Source organism: Anser cygnoides, chromosome 2, assembly GCF_040182565.1.
Source record: "Anser cygnoides isolate HZ-2024a breed goose chromosome 2, Taihu_goose_T2T_genome, whole genome shotgun sequence".
Lineage (NCBI taxonomy): Eukaryota > Metazoa > Chordata > Aves > Anseriformes > Anatidae > Anser > Anser cygnoides.
The window spans coordinates 38,241,938-38,267,954 of record NC_089874.1 but is presented as its reverse complement, the minus strand read 5'-3'; the positions used below and the strand labels follow the sequence as shown (position 1 = coordinate 38,267,954).

Here is a 26,017-nt window from a genome sequence, read left to right as displayed (position 1 = left end):
AAAGACAAAAATGAACATACCTGGAAGACCTGTCCGTGTTCTGCATAGTAAACTAATGATGTTACTACACCAGGATCTATTTTTGACTGATCAGTGTTTGAATAACTGTATTTTTACCATGTCCCTAGCTCCATGGACATTATTAGAGTATATTTTTCTTATCTAAAGGCACTCTGAATATTTTAAGAGAAATAAAGAAACCACAGCCTCTTCTTGGAGGAGTTGATTTGTTATTTTTGTTATCATGCAAGATGTTCATATAATCTATGTTTAATTCAATTTAGGGGTACTAAATAGAACATAGCAATGCGTAAAGCAGCAGGGGGAAGGAGTCCCACCATTCCTAGGTTAGGAAGTCATCTCTATACAGGGTTGGCCGCCTCAAACATGAAACTCAGAAGAAATGACAGGTGGCAGGAAATTAGGACTTGATTGAGGACAGGTACAGTTAGTTTTCATGTTTTCAACCTTTTTTACTACTGCTTGCGTCCAGGAATGGTTATTGGACCAACAGAGAAAAGTCTATCTCATCGAAAGCAGAGGAGTGAAAGCAATTTGTTGTTCCTCTGCATAATCTGTTGTTACTGCATAACAGGTATTTAAAGGCAGTACGATTGCTTTCCCTATCAGAGGAGTTTCTCTATTGCTTTCCCAAGAAATACTGATCCCATTCTTCTTTGGCGAAGTGATAACTTGTTATTCACGCTAAGAGCAGGATCCAGATGTGATTCTTGCCAAGCTGATAAGTGGAGGAGGAGCACAGACAGACAAGCACCAAGCCTATTACAAGGCAGCTGGCCACAGTATTTCACCCTTGAACTTCAGTACCATCCAACTCCTGCTGACACGAGAGAAATCGATACTGCAGTCTCCTTCCAGAAACTTCATCCTGGAATTGATTCTTAGAAATCCTTTTAATTCCAATCTGAATATTCAGAAAAGGAGAGTTTGTTTTGTTTTGCTGATATTTTCTGCATCATTTTTAAGAAAACTGCCATGCTATTGTGTAGTAGCATAGATTTGGCCATGCATTTGGCCCTCTTGAAACAAAGAAAGATACCAAGAGGTGTTTCAGCAAATTAATCCCTTTAACCCAAGATTCTCCAGTAAATAGAGCACTAGCAGTGATGTTTTTTTCTATAACAATTTCTACATGAGAATAGGAGAGCTGAATGTATGGAGAAAAACATAAAGATTAAATAAATATAAAAGTTAGCAGACCTTCCTCATTTAAGTTTTGCTTTTGCTTTTGTTTTTGTTCAATTTATCAGTGATGGATTCACTTTTAAATATAAATTCTAGGGAGCAGAGGGGACACAAGTCATGGCCCAACAGTTTGATTATTGTTTTTTCAATTGTTCAATTGCTTCTCTATTATACATTTCAAAAAATTAATAATTAGAGTAAATGTCTCGTGGTTGAAAATACCAGTTTTTGTCAGAGCTCAAGTCTGCACCATTAAAATCAATTAGATTTTTTACTATTTACTTTTCTCTGTATCAGCGAGACAGCAAATAACTGTTCCAGGAGAAATAAAGAAAGAATGTTTTTAATCAATTTTCCCTTGCAAAATAGAACACATTCTGGTGTGTTCCAAAGAGAAATGTGTTAGTCTTAGTACTTATCATTTATAAAATTATGTAGAATTTACTGTCCATTTTCAGTATTTTTAGTTGCTTTGATAAAAAGGTCTCATAATCGTAACTGCAGTGCAGTATCTTAAATTTGATTTACGCATGAGAATTGGCTTGGTTATGTAATACGCGGTGCTGGTATTATGCTTCTCAGAAAGATCTCTGACTGAGACCATTGTGTTGTGTTCATTATGCCAGCTCTGTGACTACAAGAAGAAAAAAACAGGTACCTGAATATGAACAAGAAAAACAAAGGATAGGAAAAGAACAGGCAGAACAGATAAAGAATGAGTAGGATAAGTGAGTGCTTTACAAATGAAAGCAGATGTATGAAATTACAAGCTGTCGGATCAGCAACGGAAATGAAGATGATAAAGTGGTTCCCTACACAGATTATAATTATTCATTTTGCCCAGTCCTGCATCTTTTCCCCATAATCCTCTTGTTGAGGGAGGAAAGGTACAGGAGGATATGAGGCTTATTCACATGAAAGAATAAAAAGTAAAACATTTAAATCTCTCTGTCCACAGAACAACCATTTATTTTGCCTTTTATTGATTCAAAATAATTCTGTGTTTGCAAGGATTATTTCTGGTGTAGAAGCCTGATTAGAAGTATTTGTTGCTACAGCTAAAGTTCTCAGAATAGTAGTTTGTTAAAAATTTATTTACAATATTAATGTTGGAGGCTGTCTTTATGTTTCACAGTGCAAGCATCAGCAACAGGCATTGCTTTGACAGCTGTGGCAGATGGATTGCCTGGATTTGGATGGTGCAAAAGAAATGATGTTAGTTTACACAGACCTGCCTGAAAAGACATCTTTAATAATTGCACTCATAATGAGATTGATTTGGAAAAAAAAAATAGGTAACAGCAAGCAGAGAACCATAGAGTATACTTAAACAGGTTCAGATGAAATCAACTTCCTAAAAATTCCCAAATAAGTAAAAAAAATCCTACTAAATTAATGGGGTATTCTACTTTTAAGTATTTCTGAAATGAAAATCTAACTTTTTCCCTTTGTAGTTAGCATTTTGTAAAAAGTTTTTTGACTTACTGGAAATCAAGGATTTGTTGACATCAGTTTATATTTGCGTACAGCTGTATGTGTGTGTGTATGTGCATAGGTAAATAAGAATATGATAAAAGATATTTCAGCAAAGAATTTTCAGAGTGGGGCAAAGTTGTCATAAAAGCAAGACTGGAAGTAAAAACCTACCTTACAAATAACACCCTTAGCGTTAGTTGTCTGCAGGTGAGTGAAAAATCAGTGTCCATTTCCTGTTCGCTGACAGTATCTCCTCCACCTCCCTTGGCTCTGGTGGAGTTTTGGTGCACAGCTCACAAACAAACAGCTAAATTTAGGCATCCAAATTTGGAGTTGAATCTTAATACAAATGTCTGTGAAATAAGTTCTGAGAGCCTTCATGTGGGACAAGGCAACCGCATCTGAACTGTAATGAACTTACAGATAAGAACATAGTAATATTTTGCTTTTTTTCATTTTCATTATAGTGATATCAAGTAATTATCAGACCTGTTTGGGACTTCTGATGCATTATCCACCTATTGGAGATGTTCATTCCCTTATCCTAAGAGCACTTTTCCTCCGAGATCCAAAGGTGAGAGGCTCACTTTGTAAACACGGGAAATAAATCTCTGTAATAGAATGTTGCAAATGCTATGATGTTAATTACAACCTACATTTTGGGGGCTAATCTATGGTTTCAAATTCTTTGACAAGCTGAAGGAAAGAGTTGATAAACAAGAGTAGAATACAAGTTTTTTTACTCTTAAAAGGGTGCTGTCCTACTAGTTTGCTAAACTCCAGGAGTTCAGCTAACTGCAGATGTTTATACTCCTTTGTTTGGTATTCTGCACAGACATCTTTCATTATAAAGTATACTTTTGAAACTAATATTTTATTTAATAACCTAGTAAGCTGTGTAGAAACTGTCATGCAATATCGTCTGTAAAATATTTTTCATGAGATTTCTGGAGATTAACCATTGTTAATCCTTATAGCACTACCTATGCCCAATATATAGTAGATACATGATGGTTTTCAATTAAAACTGAGAATCTGCTGTTACAATTTGAAAAGATTCACAGGAATAAAATGTACAAATATATAAATGTAATGTTTTTGATACACTCAACTATACTACAAAATATGTGAACTTCTTGATGATTTAGAATGGCATGTGTATATTAAGTGCACATTGGATATACACAATATAGTGGAAAAAATGTTTAAGGCAAAGCTGTACACAATAATCTTTCCAGTATTCAGATTTTTGGCAGATAGCAGAATTTGTGCTACCAGTTTTGAACTGTCTTTGAGCATGTCCCATTAGGAGGCTGCCAGCGTGAAGTCTGATTTCCCTCATCTCTTGAGGCAAGTCACCTTTGAAAGTGAAAAATTCATCACTTCTGCACTCTGACTGTCTTCTGCAAAATTTCATTCAATAACAATGTTTACACTTCTATGGATTAAGAAAAAAAATGTCTCTTTGTTTCTGTATCAGTTTTTTGCAGAAATCTGCTTTCTTTACAGCTGCTTTCTTTACAGCTGCTTTCTTCATTCCTCTCAGGCGCAAAGATTTCTTTCATGACGAGAAGTAAAGTATATCATCTTTTCAGTGTGTAAGAGAGTTTGTAATGTTAGATCTGTAGAATTTTTCTTAAGATTCAGGCAGCAGAGTGTGAAATCAAGCTGCCCAGCATTTATTTATGTACTGTCTTAGCAAAACAAGACAGAACTATTTTTTTGAGGGAAGATACAGAGGGAGGGAAATTGTGCTGCGATATCAAACTAAATCCAATATGTAATCTGTTGTTTAGGAAAGGGGTATGTTAAAAGAAAAAATAATTACTAATCAGCTGTCTTCCAAAGCATCCTAGACAGTATACAAGTCATGCTACCAGCAGAAGGGGGCAAAAGCCATCAACTTCCCGTGAAAGAAGCTTGATCACTGTTCTGCTCCTCACTCTGTTGAATCAGACAGAGTGAAGACAGGCTCATAAGGCCTTGGTGTCCTATTAATTCAAATTCTCAGGTGTGCCTTGAACACCTTTCGGGAATAGTGGATGTGTCTTACCGTATCTTTCAGGTAGTTCTCCCTTCAGTCAGGTGAATGAGTACTTAAAGCTCTTTCATGCAAAGACTGCTAGTTGTTTTGGCAATTTAAATATGATTAATTATGATTGCTCCTCATTTCTGAGCTGTACTTACCTGCTTGGGAAATACTCTGAAGGTTAGAAAGCTAGGATTTCCAGAGAATCAAGAGCCCAAAGGGACTTCTAGCTCCTCTTGTTTTACGTTGGGTCTTTAGGTTGAGACTACATTAACAGGTCTGGACTTCCTTCAGTAAGGAAGTTAAACTTCTCTAAAAGATCTCTCTGAGAGAAAAAATACCTTCTGGTCAGAGAAAGAAGTACATCTCCAATGCTGTGACTTAAGTACCTGTTTTTTATCTTTCCCTAGATGTAATTTAAAATTTCACTTATGTGTCTTTAAGCATATGTTGGTTCAACCCAATGTATTTCTGAAATGAGAGTCTGCCTACTGTGGCTTGTTATTCTGTGTGGTGTAAGACCTACATATAAACATTTTCAAAGTCTGTCAAAATTTTTCATTACAGAGAGAATGAAAGGTAAGACTCAACATGACATCATGGGTGCTCTAGGAGTCTAAAATCGGTACACAGATTATGTGCCAGTGTAAGTGGGAAAATTAGAATGCCTTTTTTTTTTTTTTTTGCTATCTGCATAAAGATAATTCAGTTTGCCTTTATTCCCTGAGCAGATAAAAGGAGATTGGAAGAAAAGACAAGGAGATTTTAGTCAGTAGTGTAACTTATAAGTGATGATTAGCAAATTCAGTGCTTAATGATTTTTCTTCCTCCTTTGATGTTTTCCTGTGCATTTCTCCATCACTAGCTTCCAGTTTCTAATGGGAAATTACATTTGGTTCAGTGCAACTTAGCTCTCTTGAGCCAGAGCTGAATTGTTCTGTATGGCGTTTCTTCCAAGATTCTGCTTGTTTTTTAATGTGTGAAGTTGGACAACTCTCATTCCTCTCTGTGGGAGATTGGTGCATGGTCCAGTGGCTTATTTCATTATTTGTTGAACACATCTAGTATGTTTAGTGTCGTTCCAAATATCTGGGAGAGGCTCGCTCTCTGCGCTTTGGAGCTCTGAATCTCAGCTGGACAGGAACTGCAAAAACCCTGGGACAGTGGCAAACAGGAATTGCCTCTTAAAGTTTTGTTAGTATATGTTGTCTTCAGGATTATTTTTGCAGATAGTTAAATGCCAAATAATCTCACCAAGGAAAAGATGTAGGTATTTGGACTGAGAGGTTGGTGATATGAACATAAAAACTGAAAGATTCTTGAGGAACAATTCTGTCATAAATTGTGAAGTAGTTAATATGGACCTGATATGGCCTGCCCATCCATAACTTCTGATTCTGGAGATAAATCAGAGTTTGCTCTTCTGGTGTCATCCATTATTTCTTCTTCTGTTTCCTTGCTCAGTCATAACATATCTTCTCCTTACTTATTTGCCTTGTAGCTTATCAGGAAAGCTAAACTTCGGCTTGATGAACCTACTGGTTTTTGGTTGCTGCGCTTCACTGCAGTCCTCACCAGAAGAGCTAAATGTCAAAAGAAAGCTCTACTTAAAAGATGGGGGGAATTTTTTTCTTACAGATAGACAAACACAATTTTTTGACCTTTTGTGGAATCAAACTTTAGTAGAAGCCTCTGCGTTATCCAGTAATAACTGTAATATGAAAGGTAATTTGGGCTTGTCATTAATCTAATGCTTGCAGCAACTCTTCTTTTGACTTAGAGGATCCTGGTTGGCAGTTGGGATGAGAGGACATTTTATATTCCACATCCCTGATATATTCCAGTGGCACTGAAGAGAAATACAGAGCTCAGTAATAGCTGAAAAAAAGTAAATGCACCTGTCTCTGAAGGGGGGCCTGAGAGATACTAATTTTATAGGCTTGAGTATGGATCAATGTAGAATAATTGAATTTAAGCCTTTTCTGCATTTGGCTAGCTCCAGTTCTCATGAAAATGTAGAATGAAAACCTCAAATCAGTGTTGTTGTCTTTGCATAGGGTAATATTGTTAACCTGCTTAGCAGAGTATTTGTTTCACATTTCTTTGAACAGATAATTACCTCAATTATTTATATGAAAGTTACTTCTATGCACTTACAGTCCTTCCGGATATAAAAGTAGAGCTTCTTATGAAAGAACGGGGTTTTGCAAGTATGTATATGTGAAATGAGAAAATGAAGCAAGGTTTTTTCTGTATATCCAAAAGCATTTACGGAAGGTGTGTCTCTGTGTGTTTAATATCCCACAAGTGGCCAATATCCTCCATTTTTTTAAAACCATTGAGCACTGTTAATTTTCAAAGCAAAGTCTGCAAAATTAAAAAGTAGAGATACAGAGATAGGGCAGTTGAAAAATATAAAGTGATTAAAAAACATAGTTCTAACTAGAGTTGTTCAAATAAAAAAAAAATTAAAAAACCCAATTAGAAACAAAAGTCATAGAAAATGTGAACATATTGTGTTCCTTAAATAACCAGATGTTCTTTCCTTCCTGAAGGCAGCCAGGGCTAGGAATAAAAGGTTTAAAACTATTGTTTTAAGTTAACTGTGAATTTTGCAAATCTGTTTTCACCCTTTAGCAAATAAAATTCTAATACAGCAACATAAGCAAAGTAATTTTCATCTTTGGGTGTTCTTATTTCTATGTTGTTCTGTGTTGAAGTGTTAACCTTATCACAATGACTTATTACAAAACCAAAGCTCTACATAGAATATTTCTGGTTTATGTTACATACTAAGAACCTGACAGTCATCCTTTGTCTGAAAGCTAACTGTATTCGTAATATTTTTGTAAAATATGTTAAGAGTTTAATTCTGTGAACACAGTGCTCATCATAAGCCACTGAGTTAAAGAAAGAAACAGGAAAGTGGCTGTACTTGGTCAATAGAAATAGAAGTTACTCATGCTAATAATATTCTCATTACTGCTGCTGATGTTTTTTCAATGTTGTATTTTAATATATTTGCTGACATTGAAAATGGTGGTATATATTTTGCAGAATGTTAAATTCTAACTAAATCCATGATGAAGCATACATGACATTTCAAGTAAGTCATATTAGTTCATCATGACTGAAATTACAGGGACTGCCAGAAAACTTGAGTAAAAATATATGGTCATGATCACTCATATAATGATTAGCTGTAGAAATTTGCATTCCAGCTTTTAACACTTTTCAAAATCTGAGCAATAAGTGACAAGGGGGAAACATATTACTGAAATTTTGAACTGAACTCTTTGTACATTTATTTTCGGCTGAATTTTCTTCTTAAGTAGCTGCCACCGTCTCTGAGTTTTCTCCAAGCTAGTTTCATATGACTGAAAGGCTGTTGAGTTTCACTTTCTTCTTCTTCAGACGGATCCTTTTCTCTACACTCATTAACTGAGGTGCTGCTGCAGAACTGCAACTGGCCTTTGAAAGCTGCCGTTATGTCAGTGTTGTTTGTTTCGCTGTTTGTGGCAGGAGAAAAGCAGGTTTGGGGTTGTTTTGTTTGTTTGTTAGCGTTGTGTGTGCAATCTGGCATTAATTACCTCGCTTTAATGACCAGATTGCAGCCAATCAGAAGTAAGAATCTGGTAGTGTTTGGGCATTAGCAGCTCATTAATTTGTACCAACACAGGAAGGTACTGCATGGGGTGGTTAGTCCATTTTGTTAGAGTAGTACCAACAAGGGGGAGGGAGGGCTGAACAAATGTTTTCTTTTTCCTTTTTTCTTTTTTTTTTTTTTTTTCAATCGTGAAGACTGTGACTGATTTTTCAGGAGATTCACAGCTATACAATACGAGTTTTGGGTGCATGAAAAATGAATTTTGAGTAATGGATATCCCAAGGCAGTATGAGGTGGTGGTGTGAGTAAGGTCACCTGTGCTTCAAAGGAAGGTTGCCTTGACCAGGGCTATGACCGATAAAGGAAACACGTTCCAGAAAAGCTAAGTACATGTCTCTTTATCTGGGAGAAAAGTAAGAAAAAAAAAAAGGGAGAAAAATTAGGAGAAACAAACAAACAAATGCATTTTCTATCAGTGATTCATTGGTACTACTTCATGAATTTCTGTTTCCTGTAATGTCTGAAAGTTTAAAATCTTGGATTTTTAATGCAATATACATAGATTTTAATGAATGAAAATGTGTCAGGATCTTCAAACTGACCTCCACTTTTACAACCACATGAAATTCCTTGTAATGAACCAAAGTATTCTGATAGTCTTTCTTCTCAATTTGTAAATACAGTAAGGTCAGCTTTAATCTAAACACCTCTGTTTGAATAAACTGATGTTTTTTCTTTAACTGCACGCCAGGGTTTTTTATGTGGGCCTATACAACTGAAGAATTGCATATATTTTACATGTAAAAAACATGGTATTAATTTAATCTTTATCCTCTTATTCTTGAATTATTATTTTTTTTTTGCTTTCCAAGGAAATAGGCCATGATTTGTTTTAAAAATTACTGTTTTAAATTTAAGTTATTGTGTTTTGTTAATAGAACAACATATGACAGGCAGCTATGAGTTTAATGATAAATTACTTGGAATAACCATGTTGCCATAGTACCACATAAAAAGTGTACTGTGGATTAAAAACCCTCTTTGTTTTTGTATACACATTTCAAAACCTTCATTCCCAGTGTACCTATGTATTTTAAAATATAAAAAATGTTGTGTGATCAATACTCACAGTTCAATAACTTTCTCATCTATCCCAAAGTTAATTCCAACCTCCCCATGTAAGTTGACAGTGTAATCAACCTACCATGAGATAGTCACCGTCTTCAAAGTACCATGCCCATCGTATTTTCAGGAAGAATTCTTGGAAAGTAAGTGGTTGGTAAATCATATAGTCAAAACATTTCACATGAGAAATCCTTCAAAGCCCTCCTCATTTCACAGCATCATATATAACATAGTAGTCAACACTCTAAGGTGAAAGCTGATCTCGTTCACTGCCAAAGACAGTGCTGGTTACGGTGTCGTGCCATCCCTTCAGTGTTGTATACAGAGGCCAGTTATCTGGTTAAGAGCCCACAAATATTATATCAATCCAACTTAAACAGCCATTGCACTTAAATGAATAGAAAATGGAGGAAAGTAATGCAAGATAAAGCAAAAGTTTCCTCAAAACAATGACACGTCTCATAGTTGAGACAAAGCCATGTTGCACATAAGATGGTGCAGAAAAAAAGTACTGGTCCCAGTTTCATGTAGGGCCAAGCGAATGCCACTGCAGCCCGCTTCTGGAAACGAGAACGGAGTTGGCAAGGAGGGCACGTTCGCTTAGTTCTCACTGCTGGTGGGAGCTGCAGGCCTGGAGGGCAGTGAGGAGCTGGTGGCATGGCTGGCAATTTCTGGACAGGTGGAGTGGTGCGTTCTCCTTCGGAGGGGAGAAGTACAGGCAAGTTAGAAACCATTAATTCTACTTTCAACTAGTATTCAAGTAAGTATGTAATAGGGCTGCATAGAACAGCAAGTAACATCCATTATTCAGTAAATTGTCAAGGCAAGTACTTGCTGATCAATCAACTGGACTGAGAGCTGCAAACATTAAAAAAAAATTGTTTGCATTTTTGAATCTTTTGCATATTTCATAGTTACACCTTTTTTTAAAGTGCCTTCCCTATTAATCCGCAACAGAAGTCATGAGGTGCTGTAGCATCATGTTCAGTTAGACGGGCAATTAGGGAAAACTTGGAAATAAGAAGAGAATTATCTCTGCTGATCAGCATTCCTGTTAATATTCACCGGGAATTCATGAGCTTAGTCATGTAATGGGCAAATGCTTTTGAGAGAGGATGGAAGAGAAAGTTCTTTTTGGAAGCTGAAACTTCAAATAGTTCTTTCTCTTTGAGCAAGGTGATATCCTGAGTAGCAAAGTAAAAGCAATGCTGATTGCATTTGATGTTAAAGCAAGAAACTGAAGCACTTCAGTCTCTTAATTACTCTAGCTACTAATAAAACTTACTGCATGTGCGTTTCTCGGGGCTGCTGCTTTCAAATGATTGGTTTACTTCTGTTTAAAAAGTCATCTGAAGCTACTGACCCTCTCCTAAAGAGTAATGATATTATCTATAAAATTACAGCAATAAAATGTGTTTAACAGTGTTAGAGTGAGGTGATTATGGTTCTTCTTGTGTGCAACCTGACAATTCAATTAATCACTTCTAGTATGCATGGTTGTTTATCAAAAGGAAGCACTTAAAACACTTAAAGCACTTTAATTCTACCTAATCAAAAGTTCTCTGTATCATAATTTATTTATTTGACTACAATTTGCAAAACACAAACTGTGAGTTATATAAAAATAGATTCGTAACTTTTCAATAATGTATGAAAGATTAGCTATTGAGTCATACCCAGCCTATTAGGATGTAATTTAAGTTCAGTTTCTTCTGATATAAGTATAGATATACTGCTGTGTATTGACATATTTTATAGTAAATATTAATGTATTAATTGTTTTATACAAAAGCTATTTGAGTAAGTCTGTATTGTAGCATTTTACTTCTAAAATAATAGGATACTTTCAAGAAAGCAATGAGAAAGATATAGTTTCTCCTTTGCTGTAAGGAAAATCAGGTTTGGAGAACTGAGGTAGGTTTCTTGGTTGTTTTTAATGTGCAGAGTGGTCAAAATGGCTCTGTGGTACCCTCGTTCCTGGAGTCGCATTACGAAGGGAGTTGCTTATCCCGCGGCATCAGCAGCTTAGCGTGTCTCTTCTGTGTTTTGGAGGAGAAGGCACCACCATTGTATTCCTTTTACCGTGTTGTGCACATGCAGCTCTTTGAAAGAGCCTTTTTCACTCCCCGGGGACGTTTTTCAAATTTTTACGTAGCACGTGACATGAAGAACATAATATAATCTGTTTCTTTTCCAGATAGCAGACGACCAAATCACCCCTAAACAATGTGTTTGTGTGGTTTGTTTGTTTTTTTCCTCTGGTATGTGAGATTTGTGTACAAGCATGTATCTTGAGCAGATGTAATACTGTGTGTTTATAAGGTTTCTATCAGGATAAGCCTAGGATAACTGCATTACCCACAAAGCCATCAGTGAGTTATACAGGTTGTCCAAAACGAGTGCCAATAAAACCATAATGTGGTAGCTTTTCTGTACATAAAGATGTCATATTTTAAATCTCATAATTTGGAACATTCCAGGGTTTAAAGCAAGGCTTGCTGTGTGTTCCCTTCAAAAGCCTGGATCTTTCCTCCACAACGTTGTAAAACTCCTGTTCCTCCCCGCGCAGGGCTGCAAGATGCCAGCGCATAAATCTGTCATGGGACAGGGCTGAGCGCTGTCAGATTTATACCTCACTATTTAGTTAATTTACTTCTTAAAACCAAGGGTTCTGTTGAAAAATAGATGACTAAATTAAGAGGCAGATTTAAAAGGTACTTAAGCAATTCTGTTTATACAAGATGGGGATTTTACGCAGGTTGTGAACTTGAGCATTGGCAGGTTGAAGTCTTTTTGTCTGGAATATCAATAAAAGCTGATGTGGGATGATTTGATCTACCCGTTAAAATGCAATAAGGTGTAAAATGATAAATGCAAAAAAAAAGGCTTTCCAGTCGCTTAGGACAAGGAGCCTAAATAGGCAACTAGAAATTTCTTTCCATCAAGTCACTGAAGTATTTTTAAATCTCACTTGTCATTTTTTCATTTCTTTATTTCTTGTCATAGAATACCCATGTGAGAGAAAGCATGTGTGTGTGAAGTTAAAAACAGACCATAATGCACAGTATTTAAAATATCATCCTGGTATCTGAATTTTCTAGTTGCCAGGGGGATGAAGGGTTGTCATGTAACAAAACTGGAGCTAATTTATTTCAGCTTGATCAGAGTTAAGGGGTTTCTTCCTGCATTGACCCAATTAAGGGAATTTCTTTCCTTTTCAGTTCTTTCTGGGAATTTTTCTTCTTTCAGGCAAATAGTGCTCCCTAATTTTCTTTATAAACAACTAAATATGATAATTCTTCATGCTGTTATTGCATTGTAAATAACAAGTTCTGTGATTGAGACCCACAGCATCTTTCTGAAAAACGTAAACAGGAAGTATTATTCCCAGTTCGAGGATTATGGTGTTTCTGTGCCAAAGCCAGTATTAGTGTACGGATCTCCTGACTCATGTGATTAAAGGAACTTCTTTATTAGTTCGGTGCATTATACTTTCCATGCTGTTCTACTTTCATATGTACGGCTGATAGATGCAGACTGTCGACCTATGTTCAGGATAATATTTAACTATTGGCATTGAACCACTTTAAAGTTGGCCATTGCCCATCATGTCCTCTAATGCCTCACTGTTGTTTTTTGTTCTTTTTTTCTTTTTAATACGTATTTAACTCTCTGGTATGTAGGTGGATGCAACACCTTTTGTGCTTCAGCAGATTGCTTGTTCCACAGAATGTATAACTAAGGAGAAGGAAGATTAGAAGAAGAGTTTTGGTTTGGGAGTGGCATTTGCTTTGGGTGCTCTAGAGTTTGGGATGGATTGCTTGGTTAGTATACAAAATAGTTTGGCATGTTTATGTAATGTTAAGCCATTGCTTGTACCGCATAAGCCTAGTCATAGAGTGGAGACAGATTCTTGGATAAATGACAAAAGGATAAAAAAAAAAAGGAAAGGTTAAATTCTCCCTGCAACTAGGTAGGCTATTAGGTAATCGTCAGTAGGCAGTTTGTATTAATTATTTGTGTGTAATGGAAAAACTGCTGCAGAACTGAACAAACTGTATTGCTTATCCACATTAAGGCTGCTGTATTTCAACTGTTCCCAGTCCAAATTTCTGCTATGTTTTATCACCTTTATTGAAGAAATAAGTACAGGTGATCTAGAAAGAAAAGGTAAACCTTCTAGAAAGAAAAGGTAAATCTGGTTGGAGGCCGGTCACTAGTGGAGTCCCCCAGGGCTCGGTACTGGGGCCGGTCCTCTTTAATATCTTTATTGATGATCTGGATGAGGGCGTCCAGTGCACCCTCAGTAAGTTTGCAGATGACACCAAGCTAAGTGCGTGTGTCGATCTGCTCGAGGGCAGGAAGGCTCTGCAGGAGGATCTGGATAGGCTGGACCGATGGGCTGAGGTCAACTGCATGAAGTTCAACAAGGCCAAGTGCCGGGTCCTGCACCTGGGCTGCAACAACCCCAAGCAGAGCTACAGGCTGGGAGATGAGTGGCTGGAAAGCTGCCTGGCCAAGAAGGACCTGGGAGTATTGGTGGATAGTCGGCTGAATATGAGCCAGCAGTGTGCTCAGGTGGCCAAGAAGGCCAACGGCATCCTGGCCTGTATAAGAAGCAGTGTGGCCAGCAGGTCGAGGGAAGTGATTGTGCCCCTGTACTCGGCTCTGGTGAGGCCGCACCTCGAGTACTGTGTTCAGTTTTGGGCCCCTCGCTACAGGAAGGACATGGACGTGCTCGAGCGAGTCCAGAGAAGGGCGACCAAGCTTGTGAGGGGTCTGGAGAACAAGTGTTATGAGGAGCGGCTGAGGGAGCTGGGGTTGTTCAGCCTGGAGAAGAGGAGGCTCAGGGGCGACCTCATCGCTCTCTACAGTTACCTGAAAGGAGGCTGTAGAGAGGTGGGGGTTGGTCTATTCTCCCACGTGCCTGGTGACAGGACGAGGGGGAATGGGCTAAAGTTGCGACAGGGGAGTTTTAGGTTGGATGTTAGGAAGTACTTCTTTACCGAAAGGGTTATTAAGCATTGGAACGGGCTGCCCAGGGAGGTGGTGGAGTCACCATCCCTGGAGGTCTTTAAAAGACGTTTAGATGTAGAGCTTAGGGATATGGTTTAGTGGAGTACTTAGTGTTAGGTCGGAGGTTGGACTCGATGATCTTGAGGTCTCTTCCAACCTAGAGAAATCTGTGAATCTGTGAATCTTTGCAGACCTCCTCAGCATTACCGAATATAGGGTCATATGCTCCTCCAAATTTAATCAGAAACAAATGAAAAGAAACAAATATCATTCTAATACAGAAGTATTTTAGCCTGTATGAGAATTGTGAAAGATCTAATACTGTCCTGTCAGCTAAAGAGGGGGAAAAGAAGCAAACTGACTCTTAAAAATATTTCTTTAAATAAAAAAAAAATAAAAAAAAACACTTCATCACCATCTTTCTTTTTTATATATAATTCAGTCTGTCCTTTGTTTTAGGCTTAAAATATTATTCATTTAGAAAAATGATATTTGGCAGCATATGTTTAATATGCTAAAAAAAATCTACTTAAAAAGAAAGTTCCGTTTGGCTCTAGTGAGACGATTATGTTAGCGAGACTATTGCTGTGTGCATGTGTAATTCACTGTGGCTGTTCTGTTTGTTTGTTGTTTTGTGTTTTTTTTTTCTCTGTTGCATTTAGTTATCTGGTTTCAGATACAATCTATTAAGTGGCGTATTTTTCAGTAGTTGAGGTTTCCCCACCTGTCTACCCTAAAACACCTGCAACATATGTTTGTGTAACCCTGCAAAGCTTTGTGTTTTGGGCCTCGAGGAATTCCCCCAGAGCTTTTTGCTTATAAACAGCTGAGCAATTCATTTCTCTAATGACGAGTGCTTTTCCCTTGGCATTGAGGCAATAGCATGTTCACTAAAATAAGTCTCATTTTTCATCAGACATACTGAATACCTTTTCTCGTTGTTGTCTCTTATTCTGAACCTTCATATTTTGTGCAAAATTAGATATATTTTTTTCTGTTAATATGCAAAAAAGGCGGGGAACACCTAGACAAAGAAGAAAAGAGTGTTGTGTAGGTTCCTCTGCTAGCACCTGCATGGAAACTTTTGCAAATAATGTGTGTTCAAACTGTTAAACATTACGTTACAGCAGCAGCGTGTTTTTCCTGATAGGCTGCAGAGCAATCTGCCTGTGACTTGTGTCCCACAAGCTTGCTTCGCTGTATCATAGCAGCTCCGTCGGTAATCTTACGCAGGATGTCTCTGGAGGCTGGGGAAGGAAGGATTTATACTGGAGAACTTAAGCGTACGGAGCACAGTCCTTAGCTGGTGGGAATTTTAAGAGTTTTTCAGCAGTTCGTGTAAGTTTAGGGAATTTCTGCTACATCTGATGCAATTCTGACCCCATCCTCAGTCCCCTCACCCAGGGAAAGAGCAGGTAACCTGTAACTGAGCTCCAGCCCTTTTCCAGTAAATCAAAGTAGAAAGTCCCCAAAACCCCCCTGCCAGCCCTGGGATTCAGAGTGCGTACATCGGGTTGTGACTTAGAGTAGAAGAGGGATGACGGGGGCTCATACTTTATGGATGTTTTGAACAGTGCAGTCAACCTGTAAATGGGGTAGTGATGGGCTTCTGTCTTCTAAAATTAGAAAGGGCTCAGAATCAGAAGTAGCTAAGAGATACCTGAAACAACTTAAGATACCTCTGTGACTAATCCTTAAGAGACATACACAATTTAAAAAAATAATAAAAATAATTTTTAAAGTCCAAAATCACACCTGTCTCTACATGTGCTTCCATAGCTGTATTTAGTATGTTGTCCTTCTGAAAGTGTAAATTTGGCAGTTTTCACCAGTTTGAGCACGCTTTAGGTAGAAGTGTAAGAACAGAAGAATTGTAAAACCAGAAGACTGCTGCTAAAAATGGTTGTGGAGAAGAAGGATTTGTAGTACTGGCACAGGCAGCTTTTCTCTAGGATTTCTGCACTCTGTTTCCCTAGAAGGGAAAACAAAGTAAATGTGTTAATCTGTTTAATACCCTACAAAATTTCTTAGGGAGATTCAACAAATCACTATTTTGAAGGGTTGATTTTGCTGTCATTTTAACAAGATTTTCCACTTAAGAAAAAACATTTCATCTGAGGTACTAGTCAAAATACTTATATAATTTGAAAAAAAATAAGAAAAAAAAAAACTTTACTAGCCTAAGTAGATAAAAATATAAAGAGGATCATTCTAAATTGCACTGTTTAGGAGAAAATGTGGCTACTGTGAATATTTTAGACAACAAAGCTATATTTTGCTGTAAATAAATTTGTTTAATCTTCTGTTCTAATACATGGCATCTAACATACAGGATGGATCAAACTGCACACTTAGACAGGGGAATTAGTTTAAAATACATACGGAGATGTAACTGTAGGTTTTCCTTTCTGCTTCTTATATCCAAATTACTGAAATACTTAAAATTAATGTAAGATTTAAAGGATGTTATCATAACAATGTAACTCATAGACCATAGTTTTTGCTGCCTGAAGTGCTGTTTTCCAGAAGTATTTAACATTTCTGTGGTAAAGTTGCACAGATATTTTTCTGCTAACGTATGTCAGGGGTTGTTTTGTTTTGTTTTGTTTTGTTTTGTTTTAAGTAACGGACTTTCTTTGAAGGGTATCTTTGTAGTGTTACAAAAGGATTTGTAGCAGTAACCCTTGGTATTTACTATCGTGCATTTCTAATGTTGTTTTTCCAACATTATTTTTTCTGAGGGCTTTTTTTTCACTGTATGTAATACTACTTTACACTGTTTCTTCCTTTGATACCCTTAAACCACACAGGAATTTAAATAGGCCCCTGTGAAAGTAATGCCTGAGCCTCATTCATATGTTCGAGTTAGATCATTATTACTGTTAAAGGCTTTAAGTGCTTAGATAGCAGATCAGCCTTTCGTGTCTTGAATTGCATGTCATTTCTGCATAAATATGTTTCAAGAAACTGTTCCACATGATCTTTTCCTTTTTCTTCCTTTTCTATTTTTTTTTACAGAAGCAAAGTGTAATAATCTTTTTTCATTTCATTGGGACGTGGAACAGAAATTCCATTGTTTTTGCCAAGTTTAAAATACATACAGTTATTGGAAACAGACTGCAAAACCAAGTAGCAAAGTGAGTTTTTCAAAAGGGGCTGCCCTTTGAATTAGAAGTGCCAGCTATTTTAACCATCTCTTATCTTCCACCTGATGGAAATGGACATCAAGTCACATGAAGAAAAGTTATTTAATTCATGGGAGAAAAGTTACACTGTTTGATTGCTTGCAGAGTAGTCACAGAACCATCAGTTATCCTCATCACGTCAGTTTGGATTTGATTATCATAGAAATGCATTGAATTACCAAACTAGAGCAATAGTAACTAAAGCTGATTCATTGTTATTGCTGTCAGTTGATGAGGACTGACTTACAAGCCATGAATGGGTAGAGTTATGCAAATATTGTTTTTATAACAAGAGAAGAAAAATGTACAGCGGCCATTACAATGTGGGTGGTAGAATAGAAGAGAATTTTTTTAATGCTTGTCTAATAGCTTTTAGTTGTTGTTTCATTTTTTAATGAACATCACAAACAGGATATATTTTTAAAATGTTTAATGTGTTTCCAAAAAAAGGAAATGAGGCATATCATACAAGATTAAGTCTGACTGCATGAAACTATCTGGAAATTCCCAGCTTTACATTTGACCCCAGAAATTTTGATACCTGCCTTTTGATACCTACCACCTCCTTAAGTCTTCCTCTCTCCTGTTGTACACATGCAATAGTTTGGTCGTTAAAATGCAACTCCTATACCTCCTCCAAAAATAAGAAGGTTTTCAAGGAAAGAGCGTTATCTGCAGTTACATGGAAAATGAGTTCAGTAAAACTATATTTGCTATTAACAGGATTTCAGAAGGCAGATCAGAATATAAGGCAACAGCCTACAAATTAACCAACCTTTGAAGCAAATACCTATAAAGTATTTTGATCTGTTTTGTGCAGTGTATCTGATCATTACACTGAAATGTATCATTTTGTTTTTTCTTACACTAGAAATGCTTTACTTTAAACCATTTCTCCTCAAATTCATGTTTATATATATAAGGCATTCTCTGTAGCTCTCTGCTATTTTAGATTAAGCCATATGCACTTTTTTACTTCAAATTAAAAAAAAAAAAAAGTTTTCAGATAGTGCCCTTCAGGTTGCATTAATTCAATCAAAATTCTTTATGTAATACTGTGCTCTGTGCCTCATCACTATTCAGCAGAATATCAGCTCCAGAAAAGATGACTTCAGAGCTATTGGAGGCAGTGGGCTTCAATGAAATACTTTCGTTTTTGCAGAGGTGGAAACTAACAAATAGCTTCTGGTTTTGGTATTAATTATAAAAATTTTGTTACAGGAGAACAGCGCTGTTTGTGGCTTCCGTACTGAGCAGGGGAAGGTCAGAGAAACAGGCTCCGTGTGCCATCTAGTGGCTCTCGATAGCTTTCTTGGCTTAGCCCACAATTAAGCTTCTAATGCGCTCATTGCAATATGCAAGCTCTGGTTTGTCCTTAGTACTATCATTTTGTTTAAAACCATGTCATTTTACCTTGGCAATGGGAAAATTCTGTACCAGGGCTAAAGGAGGAAATGAGATCGGTGTCTGAACTTTGCCAGATTTTACTGATTTCGTTAGAAGCGGTCTCACGGCAGCCAGCGATGCCCTCCCTGTGTGAAAAAACACTGATTTCTCTAAGCCTGAAGAGCTAACTGGTAACATTTGGTGTTATTTTTAAGTATCTTAAGATTGCATTTTTATGTAACTACCATTACTGCCCTCAGAAACCAGGATCCTGGGAAAATAAATTACTCTTTATATTTTTAATCTTCATTAATAAACATACTTCTTGTCTCTGCTTTAAATCTGTCAGAAAAATCCTGAATCCTGTACAGTGTTCTTTTTTTTTTTTTAAGTTAAGGTAATGGGGTTTTTTTGTTTTTTTTTTTAATAGAAAAATCCAAGACCAGTGACTCACCAGTTCCAACAAAATTTAGATTATTACAAAGCACGTGGAGCAGACTTGATGAATAAAACCCGGTAAGCTATTTCTGAAGATGTTTTCACTGAACTAATATCTTACATAAATAAAATGTTCCATAAGTCACTTTTATCCCAAAAAAGAATTACATAAGTAGTGTTAGAAGCACGTGTGCTTAGTTCATGAAATTTATTTTGAATCTTTACCTTACTATTACCTGAAAAATGGAGGTTTCACAGATAGTGCTTTGGTCAAATCACTGGCTTTTTTTTTTAAGACTAAGAGGATTCATACACAGTGAAGTGTATACTAAAAGCAGGGGGTAAAACATTGATGTGAGTTCTGCAGCTGAGATACTTCCAGTAGCACATCTAGTTGCACTACAATTGCGTTACATACCAATGTAACACAAGCTGTGTAAGTTAAATTAATGTAAATCCAGTTTGAAGGAATTTTTACTAAACCTTTTTGCAACATTCCTTCCTCATTTTTTTTTTAGAAATGGCTTGTATCAATATGACTTTATCTGTTGATATGTAGTCTAGTGGTGCCTGTGCCCTGGCAGGATGGCCGGTGCTGATGGCAGGTGGCTGTTGCCTCCTCTTGGTTGTCAAAAGCTGTTGTGTTTATTTAATTTTTTAAATGGTCTCAAGACTTGCCCCAGATTAAAAAATAATAATAATTTGGAAATGCCAGAATAATTATTTCAAGGATTTTGGGTGGAAACAAGTCATAAAGCCCAAACAGGAATGACACCTGTTGGAAACTTAAATTCTAAGGACACAAATAGCCACTAAATCTGTGAATTCATTGCACACAGGAGAAATTGTTTAGAATAGTTCAGACAGGGGAGTAACTCAAGAGAAATTTGTCTCAGCGCAGGACCATTTAGAGTAGGTCAGACATGGTAAATCTGGTTAAGATTAGAGAAGAACCAGAGATCTATACTAGAGAAAGAATTGGAGGATGTAACATCAGGAAATGTTTCTGCAGTGAGCAGAGAGATGGATTAGACAAGCTAACAGATCATTTTCCTCTTTAATTCCACAGACTCAATAATATATTTAAAATATCTTTAAAACTCTCTAACATGTATTGCTTCTATCTAAAATATCTTCACAAATCTCTGACATGTATTGCTTATTTTATCACATACAAAATTTTTTAATCTGTCATACTCATAAATTTATCTCTCATCTCTCATAATGGCTACTTACTGAAGAGATAAATGCCTTTGCATAAGGCTTGCTTAAAACAAAACATTTTTATCTTAGCAGAAAACTGCAGAGATTGAATCATCTTCCCACTGCTAGTTTAAAAATACACCATTCATAGTCAAGGTCAATGATGCTTATTGTGATGAAACAAAATTGTTTGCTTCATAAACGGAATTCACATCTCCTTGATATTCATATTTTTAAACTGATGCCTTACTTTTAAATGCATCTGCTGATAACTGTACAACATAATCAATCAGCATTTTTCTTGTAATTGTTGTGTATGTCTGATACATTTAGATGGCTAAAATGCAGACATTGATCCATGTTTAATGGCTGTAATCATCCTTTGTGTTAATATATCAGACATTTAAACAGTAAGAAATAGATACATTGTTCTTATTTTCCTGAACTTCAGCTTTTTTCATGCCTTCTCCAGAGATCTAACACCTTGCTATTGTTCATTTTCTGAAGCTGCAATACAGCGAAATCACACAGTGGATTGTACTTACAGATACTTTTGTTAAGACCGCCTCTTGACAAAAAATGTAGATAACATCATTACTTATTTTTCATGTATGTATATGTGTTCTGAGTTGATCATAAGCAGTCAGTTCAGAGCCAAGACTTACAGAGGTACTAGGAACTGCAATAACTATCCTTTCTAATTCTCAATTATAAAACATTATTGCATATTGTTGTTGAAAGCATTTTTCGAATTCGTGTTTTGAACACAATGGCTTAGAGAAGATTTTTGGTGTTTGTTGTTTCTGTTTAGTACAGTATCTCAAGAACTCTCTTTCCAACCATCCAAAAATACAAATAATCTGACTTCTGGTCTACATATATGTCAAAGCAGCAAGTTACGCAGTGTAGAAGAAGAAAACCGATTCATTAGACAAACATACAGTTGAAAAAAAGCAACAAGCTGGTGGACACAAATACACAATCAGATGAACCTTAAAGTTTCCGTGATCTCAACATTATATTCTATTCTGTTTGCTTCTTTACAAAAGCTTTGTCTCGAGCATCTGTGGACCATCAGGATTTGACTGATGCAGTTAACTCAAACCATCCAGTGACTTTGTTGCTTATGTACTCTCCAAGAAAAAGCTCTGCTTCCAGTAAATACTATTTTTTTGTGCGAAGTCAAGCTTTTTTTTAGCTTATTGTCAAGGCTCCAAACTTTGAGGCAACACAAACCTAGGACTCAGTGTGCAAGCCATTATCTTTTTTGTAAGGTGATGGTTCAGGCGAGTGAGGATACATAGTACCCCAGTCCTGGGAATTAGTCCTGGTGGACCAAGGAGAAAACATATGCCAAATACACTTATGTTCATGTTCTGAATCTCAACAAATTATTACTGATGTGGCCCTGAAATCAGTGAGGGAGTTAGATTCATTGCGGATTATTGATATCTGCTTGATATCTGCTAAGGCAGCATTTCATATTTCTTCTTCCACCTTTAAAGCTACAATCTGTGTGTTCTTTATGGAATGGAGAAATCATTAAACAAAAGGCTCTGTGCTGATTCTTCTGAGGCCACATATATATGATGGAATCAAGAAAAACCTCTTTTTTTTTTGCCTTAAGTGCCTCTGCATACCCTGGGGAACTGATTAATAAACAAATCTGCCAAATAGTAGCAGAGTAAATTTTAATAATAATAAATATTATATCATGTCCCCTTCTTAAAGTCATTAGGACTATTTAATTTGCTTTTGAAACCATTTGGGTCCCCTACAGGGGCATTTTATAAACCTGCAATTACTCTTTTTGTAGTTACTTTGTCTGTTACTCTGAGGTGACTACAGAAAGACTTCTTGCAATATTGGTGGCAATTAATAAAATGGGGAGATGTGGAAACGTCCTGTAGTCAATATTCAGCAATCATTCTCCACACTGCTGCTCTTTCAGAAATACATGATGTGCTCTCTTTCTTCATCACCAGTCTGTGGCAGGAGAGCCCTATCTCATGAGTCTGCAAGCTCACATACTTTCTTCTGCTTTCTCTCATTTTAATCTTATCTATCCTTCATCTAAACAACTGTTGTTATTTTCTGGTTATGTTCTATACACATGTATGTGTTCATATTGTGTATTTGAAAAAATACATACATATGGAGCCAGGAAAATGATATGAACGCTAACATCAAAATTACTTTTTCAGGCGCGTGCACAAGTTACAGGTCACCTATATTAATTTGTTTGTAATTCATTTTTTACTCCAAAACATTGTGAAACTATTTTCCCCAGTAAGATGATTGTATTGTTTTTAGTTAAATATATTTCTTCAAATTTTTTAAACACAGCTATTTATATCACTGATGTGTAGATCAGTAAAATAAAACATCAGGAGTGGAAAGGTCTCTGTGATTGTGATAGATTTCTGTGCAGGGTATTTCAAGCATTAATTACATAAAATGGGAAAATATTGCATGAGCAAATGGGAATGGCTTTGCTGATCTCTGGGTTATGTGAACACTTACACTGGGAATTAGAAGCTGCTTTGCCTCTTTATTTTAAACAGATTAAATGGTTTGGTAATTTTCTCATTCTTAACGTTGCATGTAACTGAAGTGAATTAAATATCCACTGTAGTTAAAAATAAAAGGTAACAGTGATAAGAATCATGACCCAGTATATGTGTTATATCCTGAAGCCATTCTTCAGCCAAAATCACTTTTGAAATCAGGATTCCCTTTACAAAGCACTTGGCTTGAAATGACTAGTTTGAGCAGAGTGTGAAATAAGAGCAAAAGACATGTAGCTTTTCCGACTTAAAATCAGAGTCTGGTGGTAGTTTTATTTGTTAAAAGAAATGTTTGTGTTTGAGTTATTCTAAACATTTAAGAGAATTTAATCTAACAGAATAAATGTTAAAGTAGTCTTGGAATAAGAAGAGCAGAAAGTCGAAGTTTTCTTATGTTTCTGACACTTCAGAGCATGGATAGCTTCTTGACACTTTTTTTTGTTTAAGAAGGCAATTTAAGAGAAGTGGTGCAAAATTCTTTGTTTAGGTTTAGTTTGCATTTTTCAGGAAGAAAGGACCAAAAGACTTTGACCACTACTGGTTAGGAAAAACCTGCACCATGTTATCCCTGTGGCTCCTGTGTATGTTCCAGTGTGACTGTGATAAAATATGTTCTTTGTATTGCTCAACTCTTGTTTTTTTTTTCCCATTTTGAAAAACAATGCATGTATGCATTGCTGTGTCTGTCAAAGCTGTTGGCAAGGATGTGATGATTTCTCTTTTCCTCTTTCCAGTGCCAGTGCTAAGGCTGCCCCACTGAACATCAACAAAGTCTCCAACAGCTTGCTGAATTTTGGACGAAAGCTGATTGCTCCAGCTATGGCTTCAGGTAGTGCTGTGGGCCCTCCAGCCAGTGGGGGCAGCTTTCCTCCACCTGCAGTGCCCATCCGCAGCGCAGCGGAAGCCCCCCAGTACCACCACCACCACCAGCACCATCAGCACCACCACCACCACCAGGCGCAGCAGCAGAGAATGATGAAGTCCGAAAGCATGCCAGTTCAGCTGGGCAAAGGTAATGCTGAAAAGCGTGGCGATGCCACCACAGGAGGAAGCATTGTCACGTGCCTCAAGGACTGAAGAAAGTCCTTTTATTGATTTTCGATCGATGGGTTCACATCTGGAGGAAACAAAAAACAGGATTTTGTTAAGCAGGATGTTTGCAATGTAATGTAGAATTAGACGTTACGTCAGAAATGCACAGATACTATAGGAAGTTTTGAACCTTTGAAAAAATATTAACATATTACATGAAACATACGAGCAAACTTCAGTGTTGCCGTAGACATTATCTATCTTGCTATACGTTAATTTTGCAGTCTTTTAAATGCAATGTTTTTTTAACTGTAAGACTAATTTCATATAGGTATTTTTTCAGGTTATTGGCACAAATCCCATGCATAACAATATTAGCCAAATATGACTGCAGGATGTTAGATCAATTACAGAGTAATTCTTAATAAACAAAATCTTATTCCCTTTAGAATGTGTGGAACTTACTTGAGAAGTTATTTGAACAATGACATATATTTGCCTTATAATAATTCGTGATGGCCCTCTGTACTTTTTCTATTTAATAAATACTTTTCCTGGAGCCTTTTTTTTAATATTTTTGAAGGACAGTTTATTCGAACAACAAAGTCAATGAGCTCAATTTTGGTAGTTGTTCCTTATGCTCTGCTAGGCTCAAAACATATTTCTGCTTTTCATCTTCAAACAGCCTATGGCAGTAGTTTGCAAGGAGTATGCAGAGCAATACTGCATCTGCTGCTTCTAGCAACTCTTCCCACGTAATGGTTGTGTGAGGGCTGGTCAAGGTGCTGGTTGCACTGAACAATTGCATAGTATTGCATAATGTTTTTCACAAGATTTGAAAGCCTAAGAGAAAGGAAATGACACTTCCATAGCTCAGATCGATGGTTCTTTCTCTGTCCCATGGCAACCCTTGTGGTCCAGACTTAGTCCTTGCATGATGCACCGCTTCCCCAGGAGATACTTCGTGAGCAGAATTCAGGCGTACAGCTGTTCTCACGAAGCAGAAAGATGCAGGTAATTCTGTAAGGGCCGCTACAGCTGCTTGGCAAAATCCAGATTTGTAGCTTCTCTCAGAATCCTAGAACCTCCAAAACGGCTCCAGCAAAGGTTTTACAGTCCCCAAGACTGTGCAAATGTGAAACTGAAATGCAGTAATTTCTTGCCGTACAGTGGCGTCATTTGTTTTTTATTTACAATTTTTGTGTACACTCCTGTTTGAATCCTTGATGCAGATCCTGCTTAAGTCAATGGAACTAAAATTAGGTCTAGAAGGAAGTTATTTCCACAGTTTTGAACAGGTTCTTTTATTTGCTTTTTAAAAAAAGTTCCATAATTCCATTATCACATGCCTGATTTTATACCTTCTGGGTTGAAAAGTGGTCCTTAGATAGATGGTGATTTTCTTTTCCCTGTTTAATGTGAAAAAATCTGTAAGCACCTTCTGTAGGTGGAATCAATTGTAGCTTAATACTGATCTAGCTGATCAAGGATGGCCCTGTTTATGCTCCTATACGTTAACAAAATTGTGGCATCATCCAGAAACACACCTGACACTTTCCATATAACAATCAGAATAAAAACTGTGGTTAGGCTTTGGTGATTGTCATGCACAAGCTGTGCACATATTTCTACATCAACAGAATATCCATATTTGCTACAACTTTTGCAGACATAATTTAAAGGCAACAAAATGTAAATACACCTTCTTTGATCAGTTGAGATGACAATGAGTTTTATTTTATGTGCT

The 26,017-nt window shown here is 36.7% G+C and overlaps 1 protein-coding gene across 6 annotated transcripts in view; it reads left to right on the top strand.

Moving 5' to 3' along the window:
- TBC1D5 (TBC1 domain family member 5) overlaps positions 1–26,017 on the top strand; it is a 321,851-nt gene that overhangs the window by 242,899 nt on the left and 52,935 nt on the right. For all 6 annotated transcript variants that reach the window (XM_066991876.1, XM_066991877.1, XM_066991874.1 and 3 more), the window contains 3 exons: positions 3,150–3,256; positions 19,461–19,546; positions 23,973–24,250. In XM_066991876.1, coding sequence (XP_066847977.1) covers positions 3,150–3,256; positions 19,461–19,546; positions 23,973–24,250 — 471 coding nt within the window. The remainder of the gene's footprint in view (positions 1–3,149; positions 3,257–19,460; positions 19,547–23,972; positions 24,251–26,017) is intronic.